The following is a 25,365-nucleotide window of genomic DNA, read 5'->3' as shown; positions in this document are numbered from 1 at the left end:
CTTTTTTATTTTATTAATTTAATTCTCAAGCACTTTCAAGGACCTGTGTTTGTTTTTAAGTACTTGCCAGGACAAGTATGGGAATTCATCAAGTTGAAGACAACGTTATTCGTTATTTCCCAAGGGATGTTCCCAAGTTAAATCTTCACAGTATTTTCTATTATATTTTTCTCCTGGAGAAAGCCTTATTTCTGTTATTTTGGATGAAATGACAATTTATTTTTAAAAAATCTTACATTAATTGCTAATTATGAAACAACATGGTGTTTTCACACTGCTAAATATTAATATTAAGGGGTTTAAAGAGTTGTGTGGCATCAGTGTGTGAATATAATCAACTTCTAATGGTACAAATGGGTTAATTTTAGTGTTTATAATCAAACTTGACATAAACAGTCTGCAGAGACACTTTGATTGACATTCTCCCTTTCTACGTGTCATCAGACAGGGGAAAGCCCCGCCCACTAGTGACCATCTCACCCTCATTAGCATAAACAGCCCTGAGTGAGAAGCAGCCGTCTGACATTAGAGTTTAGAATTTGCCACTATGCTGATACACAGGCATTTGTAGCTCCGCCCTTTATTGAAAAGAGCACAATCTTATTTGCATTTAAAGCGACAGTCACCAAAGCCTAAAAGGGTCAATTTCAGAGAGTTATAAAACATTATTTGTGTGCTATTCTGAGCTGAAATGTCTCACACACACTGTAGGGACATCAGAATCTTATTTTACATCTTGTAAAAAGGGACATAATAGGTCACCTTTAAAACAAGCATCAGAGAGAAGCATGTTGTTGTTAAAAGAGTGTACTAGAGGTCTGCATTCCCGTGGTATAACCTGACCAGATTTTTTGTGCCGCAGGAATAAATTTCCAAATAAAATGCGGTAACGATCAGTAACTCTGGTGTAATTTGAACAGGAGCGGGTGGTCTAACAATGTAGTGCTCCCGAGTCTCGACGTTATTTCAGCATATCAGTGACTTCCTCATCCTTATTGAGAAGGTACAGCCAGTGCTCACAACTGTTACACATGCTGAATGCATGGACCAGTCCTTTCAGCATGTGCTTTTTATTAGCACATTATTTAGCCTGTGCGTGCATCATCTGCATAACGGTCCTCAGAGCGGCTTTACCAACATGGCAGAGCAAAGTGAAGATGCGCTGTCCTTCAGCTTGCATTAGAAAATGGTCACTTTACTGTTGGGAAACCCACATCAGGCAAGTCTGATGTGTGAGAGTCTTTTTCATGCAAGAAAACTGACATTTAGCCTACAATCCTTGCACAACCTACAGTTTCATCGAGGGATGCCCCGATCCTGATACTTGGATTGGTATCGGTTTGATACCGCATATTTTTGCTGGATCAGGCAGGTACTGATCCAAATCCGATCTTGTGCATGCACTATTCATTCATTCGTTTTCTTTTCGGCTTAGTCCCTTTATTAATCTGGGGTCGCCACAGCGGAATGAACCGCCAACTTATCCAGCATATGTTTCACGCAGCGGATGCCCTTCCAGCTCCAACCCATCTCTGGGAAACATCCATACACACTCATTCACACTACGGACAATTTAGCCTACCCAATTCACCTGTATCACATGTCTTTGAAACCAGAGCACCCGGAGGAAACCCACACGAACGCAGGGAGAACATGCAAACTCCACACAGAAACGCCAACTGACCCAGCCGAGGCTCGAACCAGCGACCTTCTTGCTGTGAGGCGACAGCACTACCTACTGCATCGCCCACGTGCGCTATATTCTGTTTAATTTCTAAGCCAACAAAAGCCATGAAGGTAGCCATGAAAGTTGTCATGTAGGCCTACCATATCCCAAATGGATGGGAGGGGGGACGTGGGCCCTTTATAAAATCTCTGGAAGCCCCCAAAAGCATCTTGTTTTTAGTTAGATCACGTGTCTGTCATATACAGTAGGCCTATAGGGCTGTTATTTTTACGAAAGAGGATATATTATATGAGTTTATCACTAGAACAACAGAAACTGTATGATGCTTTAGAAAAATAAGGGCACAGTTTTGGGATCGGATCTGCATCAGTCCATACTGAGAATTTTGGTATCGGAATCGGATCCAAAAAATAAATTGTATCTGTGCATCCCTATCCCTAGTTTTATCTGTTATCTCGGTCTTTTGGTAGTACCGAATTCAAACATGAGATTTTGGAAACCAGATCTAAATTTAGCAGGAATGGTTGGGTTGGGTAGAAAACGGGGCGGGTTGGACAACGGTTGAACAGAGGCTGAATATACAGAGGGAGCATTCGGGTGCGGAATAAAACCTTTCGGGAGTGGGCAGGAGCGGGACTAATAAAGGAGTCCTGCACAGATCTCTAGAGTGTACCTCAGGTAAAAAAATAACATCAACAACATTATTTAAAAATGTTTTATTTCCTTTAGAAGAATGAATATAGTACAAGTTCAGATTAACATTGAGTTAGTAACCACCACAGAGTTATTCATCTTTAAATAACTCGATCCTAACCAATATCGTACAGTTAACTGTAAAGGAGTAAAACATGAATGTGTTCAAGCTTTCACACAGAGCAGGAATGCATCGTCAAATAAGTTGCTAACAGATAGTGCTAACAGGGAAAATATCCAACAGGGAGTTACATTACTGGCTCACACTTTACAATAAGGTTACATTAGTTAATGTATTTACTAACATAAACAATGAACAATATATTACAGTAAAATACAATTCATGTTAGCTCACGGTGCTTTAATGGTAACAGGTATGAAATTGGATGTTATTAATGCATTAGTGAATGTTGAACTATGATTAATAAATGCAAGTATCATTCATTATTAGTTCATGTTAGTAAATACATGAACTAATGAAACCTTACTGTAAAATGTGACCCATTACTGTATCTGTAGCAGAAAATGCAAGTGTCTTCTGATTAATAAGTTAGTATCAAAACAGGCCGCTTGATCATTGAAATGATCTGCATCAACATTTTTTTAATAACTTTCCATAGACGTGAACAGGATTGGACGTCACTGCTGGTTTTCTTCTGGGTGATCCATTAGAGATTTGACCCAGCTGGTGCCGTTGATCAGTTTGGTGGTGGCGATGATGTACTCGGTCCCGCTGTCCTCCATATGAGAGAGGAAGCGCAGAGCGGCGATTTCAGCGTACGTCACGCCGCCCAGAAAGAAGACTAAAGTGGTGCGGTTTTCTCCAGGCTGACCTGCAGATTCATAATAATAATAATTACTACATATCGATACGAAATATTACTAATACACTCATTCATTTATGTGAATAGTGATTTTATTAGTACAGCACGTAACACGTTCATTTAAACGTGACATTTTGAAGCAGAATGACTGAAATATTACACTTTATTCTACAGTTTAATGCGATATTCAGCAAGGGTACATACAGTTTGCTCATGGGAGCTTAATTTAGGATTTAACTAGTATTTTTTATTAATAAGATGATACATTAATGGTGTTATTAACCTAAAACGAGCAACTTTTAATACTAATTTAAAGCGTTTAAGCTTCTTGTGGTGATATTAATGTAAAATAAGTTTAATTTAAAAAGCCTAAATCAAAGCATTTACGCTTGTGATGGTGTTATTAAACTAAAATGAGCATCTTTTCAATAGTAAATCAAAGTATTTACACTTCTTGTGGTGATGTTAATGTAAAATTAGCCTTTTTTATAGTAAATAAAAGCATTTACGCTTGTTATGGTGATATTAACCTCTAATAAGCCTCTTTTTATTAGTAAATCAAAGCATTGTGGTGATATTACAAACCATACTGATTTTATTATTCACACTGCTAGTTTTCTGCTGAACAATTCATCTGTGCAGGTCATTAAGAAAACAATATTAGTTTGCTCTTGTAGTCTTTAATTAAAATCTGAAAAAGCACTTCCTGTTTGTTTTCAGTTAGATTCTCAGATTAGGTCTGTCTGAGGTATTGGGCGGGGCTAACATACTTAACCACGCCCCCTCCTGCTGTCAGCTATCCAGCTGCAGAACTGCAGAACCACACACGTTTCAGGCACACACGATTTAGGCAAACCATATATGGTAAATAACTAACTCCTTAACATTATCGCCACCTATTGACTTTCACAAATATGGTTTCCCATTTCAGTCATTATTATTATATCGTAACGATCATTTTAACATCTCTGCAGTTTCTAAACTCAAATTATGTAAATAAAAATAATCGGTTAAAGACACTTATGACTTTATTCATGTGTCCACATACACAAAGAAAACATAATAGACCGTCTAATTGTAGGATTAGGTGTAATAAACTAATTCAGGACCTTAATATTATCATACTTGGTTAAAATATGTTGTAAAATATAAAAAGCAAACAATAATGTGTCACATTAAAATGAATTACTATAGTTAATCATTTAAACAATATATAATATAGCTATAAACTGATTATCTTAACTGATTATCTGATTATAAACTACTATCTTTTACTAAACTGTCACAGCTGTTAGTTAATAATAGTTAATTTCTTTCTATTGCAAAATTTTGATTTAAAAACAATATATTGCTTACTATAAATTACTACAGTATTTATTGTGGGAAATCATTAATTAAAAAGTTATTAAAAAATTAAGCAAATACACACTATTAAATCACTTGAGTAAAATATTAATATAGTGTTATACATTACATGTAAAAAGATTTTTATTACATATAAAATGTATTATTGCCTATATTTACTTGCTATTATTTCCTTCATTATAAATGAATCCATTATATAAATTAAACCTGTCCAATTTAGATGTTTCAGCAAGGCCAGCAAACGAGTATCTGAGATATTGACTCTGTCAGATAATAATGACTGATCATCTATGATGACTGATAGAAAACTGTTCGGTCTATTATATTGAATGGCGATTGTTGTGGTTGTGGGTTCGGGTGGTTCGAACAAACCAAAAGGTCTAGAATTTGTCCTTTTAATTATTTTATGTAATTTAAGAGTATGTAATATATTTATTATATAATTAATAAAATATATTTATATGTATAAAGTGTCATTTTAAATAACTATGGTCAGTAATTCGAATCCCATAGAGCCCCAAAGCCACAATAACGTGACGCGAGTCACGTGACATAACCCCTCTGAGTGGTAACATTTGAATCTTTGCTGCGACATCCATACTGAGTAATGCTGTGGGTCGACAAGAGCAAGAGGGAAGAAAAGGCAGGCAGAGGTGTCATTATCGCAAAATATTGAACATGTTCAAAAAGACTGAAAAACAGGGTAAGGGAAAAGTTACTTACTTCCTAACAGATGAAAATCTGCCCCATCCACGAGGTTATAGGCTAACTGGCCGGATTAGCCGGGACATCCTGTATATTTATTGACTTGTCCAGTACAAGACCTCCCTTTGACATTTAAAAAAAATAAATAACCGTCCGACAAAGGCTTTAATGGCAAGCGGAGTCCTCAGCTCTCAGGTGTCACTTCACAGCAAAAGGCGCTAATCCCGTCACGTGTGTTTTTGAGGCTGTTTGGTCACTTCAGTCGTTTTATTCTGATCGCTCAAAGCACTTTAGAAGGTGATCAGGGCTGCATTCCAGATGAAACTGGACAGGTATAATCATTTTTTAGACAAAATTAATATAAACTAAATAAAATTTTACCTGGAGAAAGTCTGTTCTGCGCCTGAAACACCTGTAGCTGCGCTTTTACAGCCAAAATTCTAATAAAAACCTGTTTACTATAAGCATAAAACGTTTTAACTCTTCAGGCCTGTAGCCAGGGAGGTTCGGGTGGTTCAGAAGACCCACCCTCACCGACAAAGGCCCAGAATTTGTCCCATACATGAGCTCATTTGTCCTATTTTGACTGCTCTGCCATCATAAATAATGAAAATAATCCATCGAAAAACGCTTTAAGACTAAATGAAATCATTCGTCAGATGTTGCTTCAGTGGGACTATAATCTGATGCAAGAGAAGTCTTCCTTCACTACTGTAGTGTTTTTAAACAGAGAAAACATTTTACAGGTAACTTTTATTATAAATCTTGGACCGTATTTCTGAAAGAAGCTAGAAAATTTCTAAAGAATTATTATTAATTATGTTTAAATAAGTAATAAGTATTATTATTATTTTTTTTTTATTGAAATGGCCAAATTGTGACTGAGGACAGATGATTGTGCTGGCCAGTTTGTTTGTTTTTTTGTCTAATAAATGACAGTAGGCTACAGTTTTTTTACTTTAAAACTTTAACAGATTTCTTTTTTCTCCTAATGATATATGGTGTAATAAATTTGTATTTTAAAAATTAGTCTTGTTTTAATTTTTTTTATTGCAATAGGAAATATTTTAGCACATAAAAAAAGTGTGGTTATGATGACATCTGACTAGCTAATCCAGCAACAAAAAATGTCGCTAAAATTCATTCATTTTCTTTTCGGCTTAGTCCCTTTATTAATCTGGGGTCGCCACAGCGGAATGAACCGCCAACTTATCCAGCATTTGTTTTATGCAGCGGATGCCCTTCCAGCTGCAACCCATCACTGGGATCACTGTCCACACTACGGACAATTTAGTCTACCCAATTCACCTGTACCTCATGTCTTTGGACTGTGGGGGAAACCGGAGCACCCGGAGGAAACCCACGCGAATGCAGGGAGAACATGCAAACTCCACACAGAAACACCAACTGACCCAGCTGAGGCTCGAACCAGCGACTTTCTTGCTGTGAGGCGACAGCACTACCTGCTGCGCCACTGTGTTGCCAGTTGCTAACTGGAAACTGAGGCGTATAACTAAAAAGGTCCACTTTTTGAGAAAAAAAAAGAACCACCCCTTTCACCAGGCTGGCTACGGGCCTGAAACAAAAATGGTGAGCAGGAGGAGGAGTCTGTTAGGCTGTAATAACTCTCCCCAAACATTTTCATTATCTTTCTGAATGAAATGCCTACTGTACTACATCCAATCAGCTCATAGTAGAAAACAAGCCACGCCCACTGCTTTCTCATTTAATATTCAGTTTTTCTAGGAACTTCATTAAAATAGGAGGGAAAAGAAACGGTGGCAGCTTCCGGTTCATGTGGACTTTAATGTAAAATGAGCATATTTTTAAAAGTCAAGCACTTACGCTTCTTGTGGAGGCCTGTGGGAACCTGCTGGCGTTCCTCAAAGTGTGGCCCAGGCAGCATCTTCAGCACCTCCTCGATGCTCCTCCATCCAGGACGCGCCAGAACTTGAGTGAGCCGAACGCTGAGCGGAGCGTAACCGCTGTACACGTATGAGATATCATTCGGGTTCTGCAGGGGGGGGGACAAACACATCAGTGAGTCCACACCGAATCTGTGCGCGCAGAAATTAGCAGATTTTCAAGCTAATCATTCAAACGTATGTAAATATACAGTATATTTATGTAGTTTTGATATTAATTTCAGTATTATTGAGTAATATGCAAATATTGAGATCATTTATGTACAGTACAATTGGTAAACTAATATCTTCTGTCTCTCAGTACATGTATTATATGAGAGACTAACTGTAGCTTTGTTTAGCTTTGGCTATCAGTAATTTAGACCGGAGCTATCAGTCATGTAGGGCGGAGCTAATAGTCATTCAAGGCGGGACTATCAGACATTCAGGGCAGGGCTCTCATTCATTTAGGCCGGAGCTATCAGTCATTCAGAGTGAGGCTATCAATCATTTAGGGTGGAGCTATCAGTCATTTAGGGTGGTGTATTAGTCATTTAGGGCGGGGCTATCAGTCATTTAGGGTGGAGCTATCAGTCATTTAGGGTGGGGTTATCAGTCATTTTGGGAGGGGTTATCAGTCATTTTGGGAGGGGCTATCTCATACAGGGTGGAGTATCAGTCTTAGGGCGGGGCTATCAGTCATTCAGAGTGAGGCTATCAGTCATTTAAGGTGGAGCTATCAGTCACTTAGGGTGGCGTATTAGTCATTTAGGGCGGGGCTATTAGTCATTCAGAGTGGAGCTATCAGTCATTTAAGGTGGAGCTATCAGTCAGTTAGGGTGGTGTATTAGTCATTTAGGGCGGGGCTATCAGTCATTTAGGGTGGAACTATCAGTCATTTTGGGAGGGGCTATCAGTCATTTTGGGAGGGGCTATCAGTCATTTTGGGAGGGGCTATCTCATACAGGGTGGAGTATCAGTCTTAGGGCGGGGCTATCAGTTATTTAGGGCGAAGCTATCAGTCACTTGGGGTGGAGCTATCAGTCCTTTGGAGGTCCTTTGAACTATCTACTAGGGCATGTCTTATTTCTACTCTGCCTTTATCCATTCATAAATCTTCTTTTATTTGGTTAGCAACACCCATCTTCCAACAATCCACTTGGTTGCCAAAAGTCGAATCCATGCACCGCCCTGCATTTTTTTCTTATTTCAGGACTGCTTCAATTTGGATGTACATCACAATAGAGGAAAAAAGGATCCTTTTATCTTCTGTTTCATGGTGACTTTAACAAATCATAATTCTCAAAATACAAAAGTGTCATTTCCAAACATGAACCAGAAACTACACTGAATGAGTAAAACCACAAACCTGTTCGTTAGCATCCTCCATCCACAGTTTGAGTGTTTTCCTGATTGTGGGGTAGTTGTTCCTCATGGTGCTCTGAGGTTTGAGTAAACCAACCTTCTCCAAGTTCTTAAGGGTCAGAATGTGCTTGTATCCGTACGTCTAAACCAATATAAGGAAAGAAAGAAACAATGCAGTTCAAGAGAAGACATTGACGATTTAAAGCAAGTCCGATTCAGCTTAATGCAAACAATACAGTTAAAACCAGAAGTTTACATACACTCTAATAAAAGCAACAGAACCATTTTTTTTAAATGTCTGATGGTAAATCATACTAAACTTTTACTATTTTAGGTCTGTTAGGATTACCTAAATGATTTACATTTGCTAAATGCCAGAATAATGAGAGAATTATTTTTTTTTTTGAGAATTTTTTATTAATTTCTACACAGTCAAAAGTTTACACACATTTCCTTGGTATTTTTTTAGCTTTGCTTTTAAACTGTATAACTTTGGTCAAATGTTTTGGGTATCCTTCCACAAGCTCCTCACAATAGTTTGAAGGAATTTTGGCCCATTCCTCCTGACAGAATTGGCGTAACGGAATAAGATTTGTTGGCTGTCTTGCTCTGCCCACAAATTCTCTATAGGATTGAGATCAGGGCTTTGTGATGGCCACTCCAAAACATTCACTCTGTTATCTTTAAAGCACATTTTAACTAATTTGGCAGTATGCTTAGGGTCATGGTCTGTTTGGAAAACCCATTTGTGGCCAAGTTTTAATTTCCTGGCTGATGTCCTGAGATGTTGCTTCAGCATTTCTACATAATGCTCTTTCTTCATGATGCCATCTATGCTGTGAAGTGAACCGGTCCCTCCTGCAGCAAAACAGCCCCACAACATGATGCTGCCGCCCCCATACTTCACAGTTGGGATGGTGTTCCTAGGCTTGTAAGCTTTCCCCTTTGTCCTCCAAATGTAACACTGGTCATTATGGCCAAACAGTTCAATCTTAGTTCCATCAGACCACAGCACATGTCTCCAAACATTAGTCTTTTCCCCAGTGTAATTTAGCAACTTGTACTCCATCTGATTTGTTGATTCTGGCTTGTTGATTTTCCCATGTTGTCACACAATGAAGCAGTGTGTTTGAGGGTTTCCTTAAATACTCTTCTACAGTTGTGCCTCCAATTAACTCAAATGTTGTCAATTAGCCAATCAGAAACTTCCAAAACCTTGACACCATCATCGCCTGAGCTTTTTCAGAGGCAGAATAATCTGATTGTGTGTAAACTTGACTTTCAAGAAAAGTTAAAACAATTTCTCAAAAAAATCTCTCTCTTATTATTCTGCTATTAAGCAGAACAGAAACTAATCTGATAATCCTAGATTACCTAAAGGAGAAAAGTTTAGTCACATTAACATCTGACTTTTGTTTGAATGATTATGTGCCTTTTTATACAGTGTAAACTTCTGCTTTCAACTGTAATTATGAACATTTACCTGTCATGTGATCGGTTATCAACACACATACAAGTTAAAGCGATCACCCAAAAATGAAAACTACCTCACCGTTTACTCTCCTTCATGTGGGTTTAAACCTTTACGAGTTTCTTTCTTCACACAAAAGAAGATATTTTGAAGAATGCTAGTTTCTGGCACCCATTGACTTCCATACTATTCGTTTTTTCTACTATGGAAGTCAATGAAACCAGCATTCTTCAAAATATCTTCTTTTGTGTTCAACAGAAGAAAGACTCATAAAGGTTTCTGAGTGAGTAAATGCAGGCAGAGCTTTCATTTTCGGGTGAACTATCCCCTTAAGTGTGACTTAAGTGCCACCTCTGCACTTATAATGTTTGTTTTTAATGGAAAAGGCATTTATTAATTGAGATCAGGATTATTTATGTTTATTAAAATCTAATTTTATTATAACCAACTTTTCCAGACCTTTGACATTGATGAAAATTCAGATTTGAGCCTTCGAGTTAAGACTTTTAAACCCCCTGCTTTAAGGCCTCAATACATTTCAAGCTAAATTAGTTCGCTTTTGCCTTCAAACACCTAAAATGAACTCTAAATAAGCTCTTGTTGTGATTTTGTCAGAAATTACGCCTTGGTGGTTACATTCAGAAATACATTCAGGCCCAAAAGCAAACCTCAAATCCATTTTGCGCTGTAATACCTGAAGGATCTCCCTCTTATAGTAGTCCAGAACTTTCTGTTTGAGTCCGTTGTTGCAGACAGACTGCATACACACCAGTCGCAGGATTTTTATCAGCGGGTCTTTCTGCGCAATGCAGTCTTCAATATAAGTGCTGACCTGTAAAAAAGTGAAATAAATAAATGTTAGATATTATACGCACACACAATATTACTAATATATGCATACAATTAGATGCACACACAATATTACTAATATATGCATACAATTAGATGCACACACAATATTACTAATATATGCATACAATTAGATGCACACACAATATTACTAATACATGCATACAATTAGATGCACACACAATAATACTAATATATGCATACAATTAGATGCACACACAATAATACTAATACATGCATACAATTAGATGCACACACAATAATACTAATACATGCATACAATTAGATGCACACACAATAATACTAATACATGCATACAATTAGATGCACACACAATAATACTAATACATGCATACAATTAGATGCACACACAATATTACTAATACATGCATACAATTAGATGCACACACAATAATACTAATACATGCATACAATTAGATGCACACACAATAATACTAATACATGCATACAATTAGATGCACACACAATAATACTAATACATGCATACAATTAGATGCACACACAATATTACTAATATATGCATACAATTAGATGCACACACAATATTACTAATACATGCATACAATTAGATGCACACACAATATTACTAATACATGCATACAATTAGATGCACACACAATATTACTAATACATGCATACAATTAGATGCACACACAATATTACTAATACATGCATACAATTAGATGCACACACAATAATACTAATACATGCATACAATTAGATGCACACACAATAATACTAATACATGCATACAATTAGACGCACACACAATAATACTAATACATGCATACAATTAGATGCACACACAATAATACTAATACATGCATACAATTAGATGCACACACAATAATACTAATACATGCATACAATTAGATGCACACACAATATTACTAATACATGCATACAATTAGATGCACACACAATATTACTAATACATGCATACAATTAGATGCACACACAATATTACTAATACATGCATACAATTAGATGCACACACAATATTACTAATACATGCATACAATTAGATACACACACAATATTACTAATACATGCATACAATTAGATGCACACACAATATTACTAATACATGCATACAATTAGATGCACACACAATATTACTAATACATGCATACAATTAGATGCACACACAATATTACTAATACATGCATACAATTAGATGCACACACAATAATACTAATACATGCATACAATTAGATACACACACAATAATACTAATATATGCATACAATTAGACGCACACACAATAATACTAATATATGCATACAATTAAATACACACACAATAATACTAATATATGCATACAATTAGACGCACACACAATATTACTAATATATGCATACAATTAGACACACACACAATAATACTAACATATGCATACAATTAGATGCACACACAATATTACTAATATATGCATACAATTAGATACACACACAATAATACTAATATATGCATACAATTAGATACACACACAATATTACTAATATATGCATACAATTAGATACACACACAATATTACTAATATATGCATACAATTAGATACACACACAATAATACTAATATATGCATACAATTAGACGCACACACAATAATACTACCATTTGCATACAATTAGACGCACGCACAATAATACTACCATTTGCATACAATTAGATGCACACACACTAATACTAATATATGCATACAATTAGATGCACACACAATAATACTAATATATGCATACAATTAGATGCACACACAATAATTCTAATATATGCATACAATTAGATGCACACACAATAATACTAATATATACATACAATTAGATGCACACACAATAATACTAATATATGCATACAATTAGATACACACACAATATTACTAATATATGCATACAATTAGATACACACACAATAATACTAATATATGCATACAATTAGATACACACACAATATTACTAATATATGCATACAATTAGATACACACACAATAATACTAATATATGCATACAATTAGATACACACACAATATTACTAATATATGCATACAATTAGATACACACACAATATTACTAATATATGCATACAATTAGATGCACACACAATAATACTAATATATACATACAATTAGATGCACACACAATAATACTAATATATGCATACAATTAGATACACACACAATAATACTAACATATGCATACAATTAAATACACACAGAATAATACTAATATATGCATACAATTAAATACACACACAATAATACTAATGTATGCATACAATTAAGATAGATAACCCCTAATGCATGACTTCAGCCTGAACATATTAAAAAAATCAATTAAACGTTTTGTAAATGTAAAGGAGTTTTACTAATCATGACAAAATGTACAAAACTAAGGTCATTATAACAATTATACTGGCTTAATATTGGAGTTATAAGCTTAATAAAGCACCTTGTCTGTGTCGACTCCAGTCATGAACTCCTGCTCAACCGTCAGACTGTCAAAGAAAACCTCTGAAGCTGAAACAGAGGAGACAAATATATCTGCTGAGCACTAAAATACCAAAGTCTGGAGCAGTTCCAGTCTGATGTTACACATGTAGATTTCTAATAATATCCAAAAGCACATTGACTTCTTAAAAGATTTCATGCAAACAAAAATCATTAGAATATTAAAGATCATCGTCCATGAAAGCATTTTAAATATGAAATAAACACTTTGAACCCAACCCATCCCCCAAACAGCTTCCCAAACAAGAAGCAAAAGAAAAAGAACATCCCACATGTAACTGACCTTTCGCGTTCCCAAACGCATAGGACGTCTTCCAAACGCTCAACATCTTAAAGTGTCTTTTAACACGCAATTGTTGTTTTGTTTGTTTGTTTTTGTTATCTTGAAAAGAGATTTTTGTAAAACCAAACTAGACTCCGAGGCATACAAGTTTCCACTGCCCCGAGAAACTAAAAAATAAAATAATAATTATTAAAGAGCCCATATTATACATGAAATAGGGTCATATTTAGGTTGTAAGGGTCTCCAACAACAGTCTAATATGCATGCAAGTTCATAAAACACTTTGATGGTCTTATAATCTGCATTTATTTTTACCTAATTATCCCAGCGACTCCCATATGAATCGGTCAGCGATTCATTTGTTCCCAAACCCCTCCTCAGCACGAAGCTAATCTGCGCTGATTGGACCGATGACAGCCTGCTGCGATTGGTCGACAGTGACAGGCTTCAGCACGAGACAGAGTTAAATGGCCAGCTGGTAATCAACAATATAAAAGTAGTCACAGTGCACACGCGCTTCATAGTGTAAGGCTTTTTTCACACACACACACACACACACACACACACACACACACACACACACACACACACAACCCTCCTCAGAAGAACTGGGGAGATCGACGCGAGTCGCCTAGCCTCTCCCTCTCCCTCTCTCTCACACACACACACAACGCTCCTCAGAAGAACTAGGGAAAGCGACGCGAGTCTCTCTCTCTCTCTCTCACATACACACACACACACACACACACACACACACACACACACACACACACACACACAACGCTCCTCAGAAGAACTAGGGAAAGCGACGCGAGTCTCTCTCTCTCTCTCTCTCTCTCACACACACACACACACACACACACACACACACACACAACGCTCCTCAGAAGAACTAGGGAAAGCGACGCGAGTCTCCTGTCTCCTAGCCCCTAGGCGTCACAAACTCGACCTGTTCTTTTTCTCTCTCTCTCTCTCTCTCTCTCTCTCACACACACACACACACACACACACACACACACACACACATAAACACATCACGTTCCTCCTCAGAACTAGGGAGATCGACACGAGTCTCCTGTCTCCTAGCTTACGATCGCCATAGCAACGACAAACGGCAGTGGAACGCGAGCTCACAAAAGCATTTAACGTTAAATCCATAAACAAAGCGGCACGCGTCGCGTTTTTAACATGGCTTACATGTGATAAGAGAATATAAAGAGTAACCGCGTGTACTGTACCAGGTTAACAAGTAACAAAACACAATAAATACATAGTTTGCAAGTTAAACGAGGCAACAATTTTAATCGCACTTACTTACACTAGTGAATAAACCTCAACCACTGACTCTTCACAGTTCACAACTCATCTTTGGGTAGAGACTGTCAATATTATCCATCTGAGCACAGCGTGACTTCATTCGACCGGCGACGTCTGTCTGTGTGTGTGTCTAGTGTTTTTTCTGTGTTAGTGGGCGGGGCCGCAGGTTTCAAATCTCCCTGGTTTGCGCGCGTAACTACTGGCGAGGCTTGTGTTTCGTGGCTGCGTCATCGCGAAACACCTAATGACTCGTTATCAAGACGACTCGTTTGAAGCACTATGAGTCGACTCTTTTATAGATGAATCAATAGTTTTAAACACTGTACACTTACAGATTTAAGCCTTAGCTGGATATTTCACTTCACTTAGAGCTGTGTTACACACTACATGGAAGGGCATTTTCAAAAACCCATAATATGGGCTCTTTAACAAAAATAGGTTGGCTGAGTGAATATAGTGTTCAGTGAAATAAAGAATAAATAAATAAATAAATAAATAAATGTAATGAAATTGTTATAATAATGATAATAAAAAATTAAAAGTTAGTGCTCTGCATATAAAAAAGGCACTATGGTAAATAACAAGTCCTGAAAAACTATTCCGTGAGGAGTATATTCAGTTTTGGTTTGATATGTTGCGTTGGTTTGATTGTAGGCGTCCGCCTCCGATGGTGACTTAAAAGAAAGTCTAGTGTTCTCAAAAGTAAACCGTAGATCTGCTGGATGGTAAAGAAATTCCAGCCTGCTTAAGTTTGATTTTCACAGAGTTAAAGGCTGCTCTTCTGCGGCTCAGTTCGGCGCTCATGTCAGGAAAGATATGGACCCGTGCTCCGCGAAATGTGAGCTCACCGCGCTTCCTAGAAGCTTGGAGAATTTTAGCCTTATCGGAAAAATAGTGGAGACGGATAATCATTGCTCTGGGCCTGTCACCGGCCCGGGGTTCATGAAAGCATTTTGTAAACGCCCTACTGTACACATATCCAAACTCTCAATATTTAGTTAGTAATATTATGCATATAGCTAAGAAATTCATATAAACTACTTCAAAGGCGATTTTCTTTGTGATTTGCGTGCACACTCGAGTAGTTTTAGTTCTATCTCAGCCAATTGTTGTCAGGCTTGTCCTAAAACAAAGCTTATTTATTCAGTTTTCCTTGACTTATGACTGGTTTTGATGTCTGGGATCACTAAAGGTAAGTAGTAACAAGCACATCTGCATAAAACATTTGCATAAAAACACTGTAATGTTGTCGGTCAGTCTTACTGGTGATGTCTTTGATAAGTTCAGCGATGGAGGTGTGATTGGCCAGAGAGCTGCGCGCTGCCTGCATGTGAGGCAGCTGGGAAACAAACTGCTTAATTTCTCCCACAGTTTTAGCGTTGTGTCGCTCCTGGAACACAGTCAGAAATATTCCCGTTCACATTTCCAGGTTTCTCAGCAGCAGAAGTTGCTATAGTTGGGTAAACTTAGAGCGCAGTGATTGGGAGAGTACAACAAATAACTTATTTATAATCACATTTGCTGCAATAAGATAAAAAAAGATAAAACCCACAACGGTGTTAACGAGACTCAGAAAAAGGAAAACAATAGTGTGAGACCGATAACGGCAGCCAGAGGAGAGAATAATGTCAGATTTACTGTCCTGTCCCCCTCAGACACTACATTAGAAACAATTTGATGCAAAGATGATATAATACAGAGATAAATATATTCAAGGATTTAAGGCTATGTTGACTGTTAAATGCCTCATAACAGTCTTGTGAAAAGGGTCAAAAGCAACATTTAGTTAAAGGTTTCGAATCATTGAAATGGTTTAGAAAGAAGCCTCACATTAGCTGCATTAATTTGAAAAAGAAAAATACAGTAAAAACAATAATATTGCAATTAAACATACCTATTTTAAATTTTGTAATAATATTTAGGATGGAATATTTTCATGTGATCCGAAGCTGAATTTTCAACAGTGTTACTCCTGTCTTTAAATTATGCTAATATGCTTATTTGAAACATTTATTATTATTATTATTATTGTTATTGTTGTTGTTATCATTATTATTGTTATGATTATTATTATTATTGTTGTTGTTATTATTATTATTATCATTATTCTTATTATTATTGTTATTGTTATTCTTCTTCTTATTATTATTGTTATTATTATTATTATTTTTGTTGTTATTATTATTACTGTTGTTGTTGTTATTATTGTTATTATTATTATTATTATTGCTGTTATTATTATTATTATTGTTGTTATTAGTATTATTATTGTTATTATTATCATCATTATTATTATTATTATCATAATTATCATTATTGTTATTATTATTATTATTGTTATTATTGTTTTTGTTTTTATTATTATTACTGTTGTTTTTGTTGTTATTATTATTGTTGTTATTATTACTCGTATTATACTTATTATTGTTGTTATTATTATAATTATTGTTATTATTATTATTATTATTATTATCATCATCATCATCATAAATACTGTTGTTATTATTATTATTATCATCATCATCATAATTATTGTTATTATAATTATTATCAATGTTGAAAACAGATTTTTTCCCAGTGATGGGTTGCAGCTGGAAGGTCATCCGCTGCGTAAAACATATGCAGGATAAGTTGGTGGTTCATTCCGCTGTGGTGACCCCAGATTAATAAAGGGACTAAGCCAAAAAGAAAATGAATGAAAATAGATTTGCAGCTTCACATGCATGCTTGCATTTTAAAAAAAGTGTTATTAAAACTAGGAATAGGGAATTAATAAATCAAAAGTGGCAGAACAAGATTTCAAAATATCAACATTTAAAAAATTTAATTTGTTCTTGTGAATTATCTTGTGTGTTAGTGTCTTGTTACCCTCCTGTATATTTTCTTCCCAATTTCTTTAACAGTAAGAACACATTTCTAATCATAATAGTTTTAATAACTCATCTCTAATAACTGATTTATTTAATCTTTGCCATGATGACAGTAAATAATATTTGACTAGATATTCTTCAAGACACTTCTATACAGCTTAAAGTGACATTTAAAGGCTTAACTAGGTTAATTAGGGTAAAGTTAGGGTAATTAGGCAAGTCATTGTATAACAGTGGTTTATTCAGTAGACTATCGAAACAAATATTGCTTAAGGGGGCTAATAATATTGACCTTAAAATGCTTTTTATAAATATTAAAAACTGCTTTTATTCTGGCTGAAATAAAACAAGTAAGACTTTCTCCAGAAGAAAAAATATTATCAGAAATACTGTGAAAATTTCCTCAATCTGTTAAACATCATTTGAGAAATATTTGAAATCACAGGAGGACGAATCACTTTGACTTCAACAGTATAACTAACAAGACCTCGCACACACAGTAGCTAGTGAGATAACGCAGGAAAGCAGCACAAACCTCAAACGCAGCTGAAATAATCTTGGCCTTCTTGCTGAGAGCCGCACCGACAGCATTGAAGTTCTTGTCGCGTATCTCAGCGTAAAGCTCCTCAGCGGAGTTCAGCTGCAGTTTTTTGGGCTCGGTGGGCAGATCTTTTCCACCTTCACCCTGTTTCTTCTGTGCAAACTTTTCAGGCGGGAGCTTCACATAACCTGACAAAGCAAAGAAACAACATGAGCTTCTACATACGGGTGATGCTAGAGTCACAGGTTCATTTTGAGGGGTGCATCTCTGCGATATGCATGCGCTATAGGAGAATTGATGAACTAAATTGGCGATAGTGTGAGTGTATGGGTGTTTCCCAGTACTGTGTTGCGGCTGGAAGGGCATCCACTGGGTAAAGCATATGCTGGAGTAATTGGCTGTTCATTCCGCTGTGGTGACCCCTGATAAATATGGGACTAAGTCAAAGGAAAATGAACGAATGAATAACTTATTTACCATTGGTGATGCCAAAGATCTCATCGATGAGACCCTCGTATGTGAGCTGCGTGGCGAGCGGTGTGAGTAAATCCACGTTTCGATCCAGCAGCAGAAGTGTGTCAAACACGGGCAGGATCTGAGTGTGACTGCCTGCAAACTCTCTCTTCATCCGCAGCATCATGTTGGCCACGTGCTGAGAGAAACACACACAGTGCAATGCAAATACACAGACCCAATTACCCAATTAAAGTACACATGAAATCAAACTAACCACATTGACTATGTTAGCTCACATTGCTAGATTAGGTCTGTCTGGGGTATTGGGGGCGTGGCTAACATACTTAACCACGCCCCTCCAGCTGTCAGTTTTGACAACAAATAAAAATGGTGAGCAGGGGGAGCCTGTTAGGTTGTAATAACTCAACTTTTCCCCATCTTTCTGAATGAAAGGCCTACTTTACTATATCCAATCAGCTCGCAGTAGAGAAAACAAGCCACGCCCACTGTCTTTTCTCATTTAATATTCCGTTTCTCTAAGAACTGCATCATAATACATAAAAAAAATAATCACAGCTTCTGGTTCATGCAGATTTAGTATGTGTGCAGTGTGTATAACTGACACCTAGTGGTTAAACTAAGTATTGCAGTCCAATATATTGCTTTTTTCCCCACGTGGTTTCTCCTCTGATGACTCCAGTCAGGTTGCCAGATTGACGACACAAACAGGAGCATGCCTGAAGATCGAGCCTTACACTGGAAGCTGCTTAGCTAATGTTTACATTTGTAATATTTACATTATTTAGTAATTAAAAACCACCTCATGTGGATTTTATAACTCTGAACTCATTCAGAGTCTCATTTCGATGGCTGCGACTGTCCTCCAAAGGTTGCATTTTTGCCCATGCCTTTACACCTTGATGACTAAAAATAAATACGCAGTTTTTATTTCGAGTAACCTGGGGTACTAAAACATAATTGGGTAAACTGGCAGTGGGCTGGTTATAGAGACCAAAACCAACACAGATATCCTCACACACAATGCACACTCTCAAAGCAGAGTGACTGACTACACCATTGATTTTCAGATAAACAAGCATGTGCACTTAGCATGCCTAAATATCTGCAAACATATTATGGTGTTTTTATGCTTTAAGTCCAACTAAAAATGTTATTTACCAAGCTAGACTCAAATAAGCACCACTAAAGCTGCTACTGGAATTGAGGATATCTGAAAGCTCCTATAATGAAATGTTCAAAATGCACAGACTAGATTGTGACTTAATGATGACATTAATCACTTTAATTCATCGTTTTTCATCTCTTATAAAAGTATTAAATTGTATTTTATGTTTCTTTTATTCTTGTTTATGTAAAGCACACTTGTGTATGAAATGTGCTTTATTAATAGACTTGCCAAATTTGCAAGATCGGCACAAATGCTTTTCAACTCACCCGTGCACACTCTCCTTTGCCAAATATCTGTGGTATCGTTCCATAAAGTGCTTGCAAAGTCATGAGGCCTTTGGCAGCATGATAGAGGCTCGTCTGATCATTCTCTAAATAACACTCCTATCATGAAAGAAAACAAAGTTATGTATTTATGTTTTTGCATTATTATTTATGTTTTGTCAGTCAACTGCTAATAGTTATCAGCCAATTTTCATTTTATTTAATACAAACAAAATAAAAAAGGATCAAAAAGGCAGACTTAAATGATAATTTTTTATTTTATTTAATTGTATAACATCTTTTGCGAAATCCAATATTTTTATCTAGGTATTGGAACAAAACAAAATAAAATCCATACAAACAAACAAACAAACAAACACAAATAAAAACAAAAATAAATAAATAAAAATTAAATAAAAAAATAAATAATATAAATTGATTAATAATAAAATAAATAAATAAATATGAATAAATACATAAAAAACTAATAAAAAAATCTAATCAAATAAATTTTAATAAACTAATAAATAAAATTAAATCAATAAACAAATCAAATAAATTTAAATAAATAAAAATGTGTAAATAAAAATATTTTTAAATTAAATCAAATTAAATAAACAAATCAAATAAATATAAATAAATAAAAATAACCAAAAATTTAATAAATATGAATAAATACATAAAAATAAACAAATGGAAAAAAAACTAATCAAATAAATTAATAAACTAATAAATAAAATTAAATAAATAAACAAATTAATTTAATTTTTTTTAAAAAATGAATAAAAATTATTTGTTTCAAATTAAATCAAAATAAACAAATCAAATAAAATTAAATAAAATAAATAAACAAATCAAATAAATATAAATAAATGAAAATAAATAAACAAAATTAAATAAACATAAATTCAAATAAATTAAATTAATAAACAAATCAAATAAATATAAATAAAACAAATAAAATCAGATAAATTAATATGAATAAATAAAAATAAACAAACAAATGAATAAAAACAAACAAAAAACAACATATAAATAAATAAATAAAGCTGGCTTCCTAACAGTCTCTTACAAATCTAAAATCATAATCTATCAATAAAATGTTGATCATAGATATAATTAGCAGCTAAGAAGAAAGCAGCTAAAAGACAGTATTCAGCATGCACAGGTATTTCTTACTCTAAAGGAGCTCTCAGACTCCATGGAAAGCAGATCTCCATCATAAGGGATGAGGTCGAGGATGTACTCGTCGATGTTTGTGAAGGAGTTCAGGACGCCTTTCTCCTTCAGCCGCTGCTCACACAGGAGGCTCCGGCGAGGCACGAACAAAATGTGAAACTCACGAGGCTGCAGTTTATCCTCACTGCAATGCAAAAGTCACTTTTAAATGGCGTTGTGTGGCAGCAGTGTGTGAATTTAAACAGCTTCTAATAGTATAAATGCATTATTATTCTGCCACATTAAAACAGTCTGCAGAAACACTTTGATTGACATTCTCCCTTTGTACACATAATCAGAAGGGGAAAGCCCCGCCCACTAGTGACCATCTCTCTCTCATTAGCATAGGACATCAGTCTTGTTTTTGAATCTGCCACTATGGTGACACACAGGCATCTGTAGCCCCGCCCTCTTTTGAAAAAGAGCACAATCTCATTTGCATTTAAAAACAAAGCCTGAAAGAGTCAGTTTCAGAGAGTTATAGGAGCCTACTGGATATATATATATATATATAACGTATAGTAGGGGTGGGCGATATGACCTAAAATTAATATCACGGTATTTTTCATCTTTTGAACGGTGACGGTATAATATCATGGTATTACTTTCAATAGCAAAATAATATACATCTCAAGGAAAAACGGACAAAAGAAAGTCTCACTTCTATCACTCTTTAAAAGTTTTGGTTTGGGTCATTGTAAATGCTCAGTCTCGTTATGAGCTGATCTTCATTTCTCTGTGTTGGTGGAATAAAGCAGGCGAGTCAGCCGCACCAATTTATGAGCAGACAGAGCAGGATTCTCATGATGACCACCGGCGCAATACTGCTCTTTGTTATGAGCCGTAGGTTCAGTGTAAACTTAGTAAAGGTGAGTTTCTTTGGCGATGATGTGTACAGTGTTAGATTTTATATTTAGCGGACATTTGCGCTGAACACGCGGTGAATGCAACGCATCGAGATTCGGGCACCTTCTCCGAAAACACTCGATTGATCTCAGCTGGCGGATCAACATTTACCTCATGTCATGATCGCTGTCATCTGCGCCATTATTATTATTATAACTTTAGGTGAGGTTTGCAAACCTGTGCACTTTTCACTCTTCAGCCGTTTGCATTTCCTGCAGTAACAAAAGCTCCCTGTTATCTGACAGCGGGAAGCGTTGAGTGACTGACAGCTAATATGAACCAATACAGCAGCAGGGTAGAGCGATTCAGCAAGTTTTTAGAGAAAATCAAATCAGGTTGCACTACAACCATTATATTCAGACACACAAATGCTCCCAAATATATTATGAGGGCGCATAGATTACATTTCGGGCGCTCATGCGACCAAAATGGTTGCAATTTCGAGCCCTGTAGTATAAGGACATGTATTCAGACCACAACTGAACGTTTGAAGAAAATTGAATGCCTTATTATTTAGAATTAGCTATTATTGATGTAAATGCAGCCGTTCAAGGCGCATAATTGATTTATTACGGTATTGACGGTATTAGAAAATCCATGTCGTGGCGCAATGTCACACCGGTGATGACTATGACACCGGTGTACCACCCACCCCTAACGTATAGTAATGAATGAAAACAAAGCATGAAACGCTGGGTGAAACATGGTAAAAGGGCCCACAGGTGTACGGTTGCTTCACGGATTCCTCCTTCATGGGTTTTAGCTCCTGGTTTGAGGGAAAAATAAGGTGATTTTGGTTTGTTTGTTTAAGATTCATGTTTGATTGTTGATGTTGGCTCAGTGTTTTAACTTTCGGGATTAATTTGTGTTGTTGTTTATTTCCTCTCTAGTTCTTACGGTGATTCATGACGAAGTAATGTGTACTAATTATATTGAGTGTGACCAATAACTGAATCGTGAACCATCAGTGAAAGACTTCGTCATCTTTTAACCAGGACGCAATGTCAGATTTTTTTATTCTTCAATTTATGACTATTGTAAAGGTTTTAATTGCATTTAATTTTAGCCAAGTTATGACCGCAAGGGCTTAGTTGGCGACTAGCCTGCTTGGGTTTGTTAACAAGGTAAGTGCAATTCTGTACAGAGATACTGTTTTTTTATTCTAGATTTTGCTCAAGAATCAACTGGTAATCACAAATTATTATGGTTATAAAGTCCTGAATGACACAACCGTATACAGTCTAAAGTTCTTGATTCTTCTGCCAAAATCTGACGAGCTGTTTAGTAACTAAACGAAATTAGATTTACCTCGAAACATTTTCTGCAATGATGTCCATTAACTCCAACCTCGGTCGAACAAAGAAGACAATATTCTTGACGGCGGCGGACGGTATTCGGCCTCCTTTAAGAGTGAACATTTTCTCCACCTCATGTTCCTTTTTAAAAACAAACAGGTCAATAATGAGTATGGACATGTCAATGGGTAAATAAATATAACCCCTTAACAAAGTCCCACAGGTACCATGTTAAACTTGGGATAAATTTGGCTTTATATTTGCACATTCGGACTTTCTCCTTAATAATATGATTCAGAAAAGTATTGTTTGCTAATTCTAAATATTAAAATTATTTTTGTAGCTAATGATTTTCAAAGTAAATAGTGCTCATGTTGTTTTGAAGTCATACTTGCATGCTATTTTAGACCTAATATTAATAGTAGTATGGTAAACAATATAGGGAGTGTGTCACAAGTTGTCTCTGTTAAAAAACAAAGGAATGTGCAAATATAAAACCTCAACCATGTTAATCTGCTAAAATGGTCAAAACCTGAACTTATCTTATCAAACTATGCACAACATGCATGTATAGCTTATACTTGCATGTGATTTCAGACCAAATATTCAATGTAGTGTGGTAAAATATATATAGACTCCATGTCACAAGTTCTCACCATGTGCTAATAACAGTACATCCTAATTCATCTGTATTAGCATTTACAAATTCTGCTTTAGTATTTTATTATACGCCAAAGTCTGAATGTATGAATATTAAACCTCTACCTTAATAGTTGTTTACATTATGATTTTATACTCTGCAAAGCTTTGCTGTGTTGTAATTCGTGTATTTTAACATTCAAGTGATATAATATACATTTATAATATACATTTGGTATCTAATATACATTTTTCATGCTAAATGAATATAATATGAACATGTGCAGTTTGTGAATACAATCTCTTACCTTCAATAGTGAATACTGAGCAATCAACCCGAAAGGTCCAGTTAGATACTCGTCCCAAACAATGGCCTTTTATGAAGAAATAATAAAAGGGAAAACCCATTAAATAAAGGACGATGAAGCTCCATATGCTATGTCAAACGACTGACAGTATTAGTAAACAATGTTTACAGGTATAATCTTTCACATTGACCATAAAGTGCAGGTTACGTTAGCACAGGCTGTACATTTTGAAGAAATCCTGAATAAGTTAACAGTGTGATCGCAGGAGAAACTTATTTACTGAGGCAAAAACCTTTACCTTGCTTCCCGAACATTTATCCAAAAACTCGCGCAGGTCTTTTCGTGCAGCCTCTCTCAAAATATTTAGGTTTACTCTACCGCAAAACAAATGTGACGCCATATTCGCCAAAGCGCAGTCATGTGACTTACGGCAGGGACGTCACGTGATCTTTCTTTCCAAAATAAAAATCCGCTCACGTGAATGAACAATTATGTACAAATGTTTATTTACACATTAATACATATACTAGACAAATACCTTCATCTACTAAAAATTCATATTAGCTAAAATAATGTTGGATTAATCGCAACGTGTTAAGAGACGTTTTTCAGTGTTTGTTGCCAAATCCACGCTTTCCACGTATAATTATTGCTTGAAAAGGGATTAATCAGATTGTTTCAGGCAGTTTTG

The 25,365-nt window shown here is 35.7% G+C and overlaps 1 protein-coding gene across 1 annotated transcript; it reads right to left on the bottom strand.

The window, feature by feature from the left end:
* Positions 1-2,388: 2,388 nt before the first annotated feature.
* Positions 2,389-25,089, bottom strand: vps33a (VPS33A core subunit of CORVET and HOPS complexes). The gene is made up of 13 exons (XM_056458842.1): positions 24,973-25,089; positions 24,675-24,740; positions 23,741-23,868; positions 21,488-21,671; positions 20,312-20,428; positions 18,878-19,052; positions 18,395-18,588; positions 16,253-16,379; positions 13,331-13,398; positions 10,709-10,846; positions 8,548-8,685; positions 7,120-7,288; positions 2,389-3,213 (listed from the first exon to the last, which is right to left on the bottom strand). The coding sequence occupies exons 1-13, from the start codon at positions 25,072-25,074 to the stop codon at positions 3,020-3,022; spliced, it is 1,800 nt and encodes a 599-aa protein (XP_056314817.1). The 5' UTR covers positions 25,075-25,089; the 3' UTR covers positions 2,389-3,019.
* Between the last annotated feature and the right edge of the window lie 276 nt (positions 25,090-25,365).

The sequence above is a fragment of the Danio aesculapii genome, chromosome 5, assembly GCF_903798145.1.
Source record: "Danio aesculapii chromosome 5, fDanAes4.1, whole genome shotgun sequence".
Lineage (NCBI taxonomy): Eukaryota > Metazoa > Chordata > Actinopteri > Cypriniformes > Danionidae > Danio > Danio aesculapii.
This window is presented reverse-complemented; position numbering and strand designations above follow the sequence as displayed.

Coding starts and splice junctions, on each gene's coding strand:
- vps33a (XM_056458842.1), bottom strand. CDS start 25,074: ATGGCGTCACATTTGTTTTGCGGTAGAGTAAACCTAAATATTTTGAGA. Junction 16,380..18,394: donor TTATTTCAGCTGCGTTTGAG/GTTTGTGCTGCT, acceptor ACTGTGTTCCAG/GAGCGACACAACGCTAAAAC. Junction 7,289..8,547: donor TGGAGGATGCTAACGAACAG/GTTTGTGGTTTT, acceptor CCCCCCCTGCAG/AACCCGAATGATATCTCATA.